At 53.9% G+C, this 6,128-nt stretch overlaps 3 protein-coding genes across 3 annotated transcripts; 2 read left to right on the top strand and 1 right to left on the bottom strand.

The window, feature by feature from the left end:
* Positions 1-1,205: 1,205 nt before the first annotated feature.
* On the top strand, positions 1,206-3,168 carry NGA_0244000 (ubiquitin thioesterase otub1). The gene is made up of 3 exons (XM_005854598.1): positions 1,206-1,917; positions 2,049-2,203; positions 2,590-3,168. Exons 1-3 carry the CDS (start codon positions 1,378-1,380, stop codon positions 2,843-2,845), a joined length of 951 nt encoding a protein of 316 aa, XP_005854660.1. The 5' UTR covers positions 1,206-1,377; the 3' UTR covers positions 2,846-3,168.
* A 920-nt stretch (positions 3,169-4,088) lies between these two features.
* On the top strand, positions 4,089-5,391 carry NGA_0243800 (uncharacterized protein; the record flags this gene model as incomplete). The annotated part of the gene is made up of 3 exons (XM_005854596.1): positions 4,089-4,213; positions 4,427-4,964; positions 5,066-5,391. 3 exons carry the CDS (start codon positions 4,089-4,091, stop codon positions 5,342-5,344), a joined length of 942 nt encoding a protein of 313 aa, XP_005854658.1. The 3' UTR covers positions 5,345-5,391.
* A 214-nt stretch (positions 5,392-5,605) lies between these two features.
* NGA_0243700 (26s proteasome regulatory atpase subunit) lies at positions 5,606-5,932 on the bottom strand (the record flags this gene model as incomplete). The annotated part of the gene is made up of 2 exons (XM_005854595.1): positions 5,606-5,662; positions 5,771-5,932. The coding sequence occupies 2 exons, from the start codon at positions 5,930-5,932 to the stop codon at positions 5,606-5,608; spliced, it is 219 nt and encodes a 72-aa protein (XP_005854657.1).
* Positions 5,933-6,128: the final 196 nt, after the last annotated feature.

Below are 6,128 nucleotides of genomic sequence, written 5' to 3'. Positions count from 1 at the left end.
GCCTTTGAAAGACAAGAGCAAGGCATTTGTCTCTCTTCTCCCTCCCTCCCTCCCTCCCTCCCTCACCAATCGCCCGTCGTCCCCCCGGCCCCACGACCACACATCCTTATCCTCGGTCAGTACGACGGTATGCCCTGTATATGAGCATGAGACAGGTCCATCAATCGATTTCATTTCCACACTGGTCGATGAAGGAGGGCCAGGTGCGGCAATGACTCGACGGGGGCGATAGAGAGCTTGTGGTGGTTTGTACCAAGTCGTACCCCCTCCCATTGCTTCTGCCCCCTGCTTCCAACCATCGCCGGCTTCTCTTTTTAACCAAATTAGCTTCTCTCCCTCCACGCCCGCCCACAGTACCTGAACCGCACGCGATCTGCACTACCGTGAGGTGCTTGAGGCCCTCAACAGGCATGGGCATTTCTTGGTCATTGGTGCTCCCATTCCCGCATTGTCCATCCTCTCCTCGACCCCAGGAGTATAGCATAGAGTCGTGTCGTGACTGCTGAATGGTGGGGGGATGTAATAAAGGAAGGAGTTACATGGGGAGGAGGTGTGACGGGGTCGCGCGCTGGGCAACTTCAGCCTGGCCACCATGCATGAAAGTACACAGAAAGGCACCTTTAATTTATGAAGCAGACAGCTATCAGGCTGAGAAGATGTGGCGAGCCATAGCACGTAGAGATAGAGCAATCAGCGCTTCCGGGGGGCTATCACGAATATAGATCTCCTAACTCGGAAAGCTCCGATTCTGCTTCGCAAGGCAGACCACGGTCCCCTCACTAAGGACAGCCCGGCCTCTCAAGAAATATAATAGACCGCTGTATGTTCTACAGGTGTGATGCGGCCGGCTTCTGTACGATATTGTGTCCATAACGCTCGCTTTGCTGTCGTCGTGGACGGTGACGTGATGGCGCTTTGACGTGGGGGTGTTCATGCGCCTATCCAATTGCCGATCTTAGAGACTGCCAAAACGACAGAAGTACTCGCAACACTTCTCAATGTACATGGCTGGAAAGTGCATGGCGAAGTCTTCTGTCTAAGCTTGTCATGGTCTTCCAAAACAGTCGACAAAGCAGCTCTTTATTTGCTGCTATGGTGCGTCAAGGTTGATGTTGAGCTCCGGCCCTGCATGGTCGTCGATCCTATATTTCAAAACCCATTACAAGGGAAAAAGAAGCCAGACTGTGAACCCCAAATATTTCCACACAGGCGATCCTTGGCATCTTAAAGGACCGCGGTCTGTGACGATCGTTCGCCTTGGCCTCTTTGGTTCGACTTTTCCGTCCTCTTTCTCTTCCTCCTGCTTCTTGACCCTCTTCATAGAAACCTCTACCTCTCTCCTTCGCCTATAAGGCCATTGGAGCAGCCATAACCACGATGCAACAAAGAGAAGAAGCCTCATCTCTGCCACGAGCTGAGGACGTTCACGAGAACGGCCTAAGTCAAAGTCAGGCGGCCGGTCATAATCATCAAGTCGAGGAAGACCGGGACCTCCTCACCATAGCTCAACAGGAAGAAATCGATTCACAAATCGCTGCTTCCCAGCCCTTAGTTGGACCGCTTGAACCCCCATCCATGTTGTTACAGGCATATAAAGATAACCCAGAGAAAGGCTTTGTGGAGGGCGTGGAGGACTTGGCGAGACGATACGCGAGAATGCGGCGCATCCGAAGGGATGGAAATTGTTTTTACCGGGCATTTTTGTTCGCGTATCTGGCCGGGCTGGTGGAAGAAGGGATCGAAGATGGAAGGAAAGGAGAAGAAAAAGAGGGAGGAGGAGGGAAAGGGAGGAAACGGGGCAGAAAGAAAGAATGGGAGCGGTTCTCACAAACAGTCAAGGACAGTAAAGCCTGGTTACTGACTGTTGGGTACGAAGAAGTGGCGATCGATATATTCTGGGAAGTTTTCGTGGAGGAGGTACGTGGCAAGGGAGGAAAGGATGGGAATGCCCCAATGGAACAGGAAGAGGGCTTGTGCGTGGGCTGTTGCAGGTGGTACTTTTCCCCTCGTTTCCGCCCTTATTCCTCCCCCTTAACCCCATTAAACAGTTGGAGGCACTCCCCCATAAAAGCCTGTCGGATTTAGAATCAACTTTCAACGAGCCCCACGGCGTGGCCTCCTACATGGTCTGGTACTGTCGCCTCCTGACTTCCGGGTATTTGAAGAAGCACAAGGAGGAGTACGAGGCCTTCTTGGATGCCAGGTAAGAAGCATAGAGGCGAGGGAGGGAGTTTTATTATAAAAAAACTGGTGTGGCGGATCCCTCACAAAGTCTTATGATCTGCGTCTTTGTGTGGGACCGCGCCCTGAGTCCTCCCCTTCAGTCCCGTCCTCGCTCTGTGCTGAGGGTGCGACACAGCGGGTGGGGCCACGAGTGGACTCCCTTTCCGGCCCGGTCTTTGCATGCCTGGAGCCTGCCATGTGTACATGCCCTTCCTTTTTGCTTCCCACACTCTGCTGCCACCGACACGCTTATGTCGCCCCTCCCAGGGGGGGGCTACCGTCTTGCAGTCCGGCCCCGGCACTGATCTAGACCGCTTGGTCCATCTCTTTCATACTTTTCCCAACATCCCTGGGGCGCACTCACAGCTACCGAGACATGGACGACTTCTGCGTCCGGGAAGTGGAGCCGACGGGCAAGGAATGCGAGCAGGTGCAGATCATGGCCTTGGTCCGGGCCTTGGGCGTGTGCGTCCGCATCGAATATCTGGACGGGAGAGCGTTGCCGCCAGGGGGGCAATTGCCCTGCCACGTTTTGCCTGACGAATGGGACGGTGGAAAGGAGGAGGGGGTGCCTGTGACGTTGCTGTACCGGCCCGGGCACTACGATCTGCTGGTCAAGTGAGCTGGGGGGGTCGCTGTGGAGGCGCAGAAGGGTGTGTTTGGAAAAGAAGTGGTGAAAGGGGGCGAGCAAATATGCAGGCAGTCACAGGTAGCGAAAGAACAACGACGCCTGTTGGTCGGGAGTATCGATGCAAGGTTTTGTGACAGCAGCTCCATGTACAGGTCAGACGCGGAGGGCAGACAGTGCATAGTTTGGCGGGATTGGGACCTCCATCTATCCGGGAAAGGCCCCGAAGCCATGCCATCCGAGGGATGGTGCGCTAGTCTCTTGGCAGATAGTGTGCCCCAGGGGAATGAAAATAGCAGAATGTCATTGTGGTGGCGGGCCCCATTTCCTTTTCCTGTTTAGCCAAGTACCCTTTCAATCTCGTATCCGACTTTGTTCATATTGCTCCAGCGATGGTGGATTTCAATGAAGACAAAGTTCCGATGAATGTTATTTTTATATTGTTGTGAAGGTGATCTCAGACTTTGCTTATAAAATGCATACAAGTGCACCTGGTAATCAAGCATCTAGCTAACTCGAATCTTTGTGCGTGTAACTTGGCTGCTACTACGAGTACAAGAGAGCCGCACGGTCATTGACGCTCGATCGAAGGCATGATTTGTGGGTAATTCAAGGTAATGGGAGATGCCTCCGTCCATCACAGCTGGTATGGGGGCAGGTTAGAGTGAACCTAAGAAGGGACGGCCCATGGGGAGGATCTCATTTGTTCCCAAAAGCGGTACCCTCGAGCGCATCTGTGGGATATGATTGCTGTATGTACCCACTTAATGGAATGGGCTATGAGAAGTATGATACAGGGAAAAGCCATTGACAATTGATAACATTTTAAAACAAATAAAGGTCATCAACCATTGACCTCTCTTACGACAGAAACATCGCGGGGAGTGGATGTGTGTTGGTGATATGTCAATATAAAAATATTTAAAACCAGTACACTTGTGCACGCGCAACTCCGTACTACTTTCGTAGTTTCTGGATTCATTTCCTGTCATGAATTTGAGCCCTTAATGCGACACGGAGGCCAACTTAATAAGACGGAGTGGGAAGCACGATGAAAGAAGAGGAGAGAGCGAGGATGCAACGTGCGCGTATTCGACTTTTCGGAAGCTAGAGCTTCGCCATCCAGACAACAGACGAGGGTTGAGTGTCCACATCTTCCACGCGCATTCATGCTCAGCAGGCTGTGTTAGTCATGAAGCCATCTCTTTTCCTCTTGTCTTTCTTCTTAAACCTCCTGATGATCTTACTTCCCTCCTTCCCCATAACCCATCGCTTCCAGACCGGTACACACTGGACAGAGTCCCTGAGGAAGCGTGAAAAGATGACGGGACGTGGACGCGGCAGGGGTATGACGTTGCCAGCGTAAGTACATAGGGCTTGGCCTTCCTTTTTGTCGGCCTCACTCACGACACTCGACCTCTCTCATCTGCCCCTCCATTTCGTCGCTGCCGAACTGGTCTGTCCGAGGACGGGAAATTTCACGTGTCACCCGTCCTCCGATGATTTTAAGAAATTGAAGATGTGAAATGTAGATGCCTAGAATGCAATGCACTGACGCGTATTTTAAAACTTCAGGTGGATGACTAAAGAAGGTGGGCCGACCCAGACTGCGGAGGCGCGCGGCAGCAGCAATGGCGACCACGGTGGCAGCAATACAAATCCTCTCGGGGGACTCCAAGACCATGTCTCCACTACGAATGTGCCCCAGGGAGGCCGACGGTCCAGATGGGAAGCTGATCAGCCTTCCCAGGCTGCCCCTCCTACATCGGCTCCCGCCCAACATTCCAGTATCAAACAAGCACCGACGCCCCCCCCAGCGCGAGCAGCCTCCCCTTCTCCTGCCAATGCCAATCCTACGACCATCAGCGCGCCGCCAGTGCTGGGAGCTGCACCGTCCTCAACCACACCGGCCTCGGGCGAAGGCACCGCTTTGGCATCTGCGGCCTATGGGAGCTTATCCACGTCTGGAACCAATGCTCCCACCGCCAGCACGGCGGGCTATCCGCAAATGCACATGCAGCATCAGCAGGCCTACGGCAACTGGCAACATCCCCTCCAGCACCCTCAGGGTCAACAAGACTACTACCACCAGTATTACCAGCAGCAGCAAATGGTACGTCCTCGGAAACGTATCTCGGTGGATTCAGCTGCCTCGTTCTTTTCTTCTTCCCTTTCTCACGATGCAATCCCCCCTTTTCTCTTCACCTCTCTTAGCAGCAGCACCAGCAGTACTACGCCCAGGCGCAACAAGCGGCTGCCTACGCCGCTGCCATGCCTCCTGCTCCTGCCCCAGCGCCCGCTTCGGCCCCTCCACCGGTACCTCCTGAAATCGCGGACAATGTGGAGGAGGGCTATCAACCCGTCTACGACCCCAAGACCCAGTACTGGTATTTTTGGAACGCGGCGTCCAATCAGGTCACGTGGGAGAAGCCTTTGAAAGACAAGAGCAAGGCATTTGTGCCCCCCCCGCCACCGGGATCGCCACCCAAATGAGAAAGGAGGGGAGGAGGGGAAACGGAAAGGAAGAATGGGGTAGGGCGCCCGGGGGAAGGATGGTAAGATTCCGGCACGACAAGGACATGAACTGGTGCCAATCTTGTGGTTGTTTCTTTTTATTCTTACTTCGTGCCACAATGCCAAACACATCCCGGAGGCACCGTCGGGCTTCCGCTGTAGACGTTGCTTTGCTCTTTCTCTCGTACACGCGCCTGCTCTCGCGATGCCCGCTGATCCCATGCGCCACCCATAATACCTCTAATTGTACACCATGTATTTGGGCGTCGCCGAGAATTTCTGATATCCTTTGATCACCTGGGGCAAAGAGTCATCAATTAGTAATCAGCATACCTGCGCAGCAAGTCTACCTTCTCTCCTTCCCCCCTTGGCTTCCACCTCATTCATTCCATCCTCTATTCTTACCTTGTTGACACTGTCCATGAAATCCTTCTCGCTAATGCTCTTTTTCCGAGCCCGGATCGCAAACATCCCAGCCTCCGTGCAGACACTCCGTAGCTCTGCCCCCGTCGTGTTGGGGCACAAACGGGCAATCACCTCAAAGCGGATGTCGCGGTCCACATTCATGGCCTGTCGGGAAAGAGAAGGGAGGAAGGGAGGAAGGGAGGGAGACGATTGAGGTCTTCGTACAGTCTGGCAGAGGAGAAAGAGCGGGGGGGGAAAGACGAGCGCGTGGTCGCTCTAGGCCTTCACTGGGAAAGCCGTTGGGTCCGAGGTAAGAGAGTCCCACAAGACATAAGTGGTGGCAAGGCAGGCGGGAACG

This window comes from Nannochloropsis gaditana (assembly GCF_000240725.1).
Source record: "Nannochloropsis gaditana CCMP526 unplaced genomic scaffold scaffold450, whole genome shotgun sequence".
NCBI lineage: Eukaryota > Eustigmatophyceae > Eustigmatales > Monodopsidaceae > Microchloropsis > Microchloropsis gaditana.
Note: the sequence above shows the minus strand (reverse complement) of the source record. Positions and strands in the feature narration are given on the sequence as shown.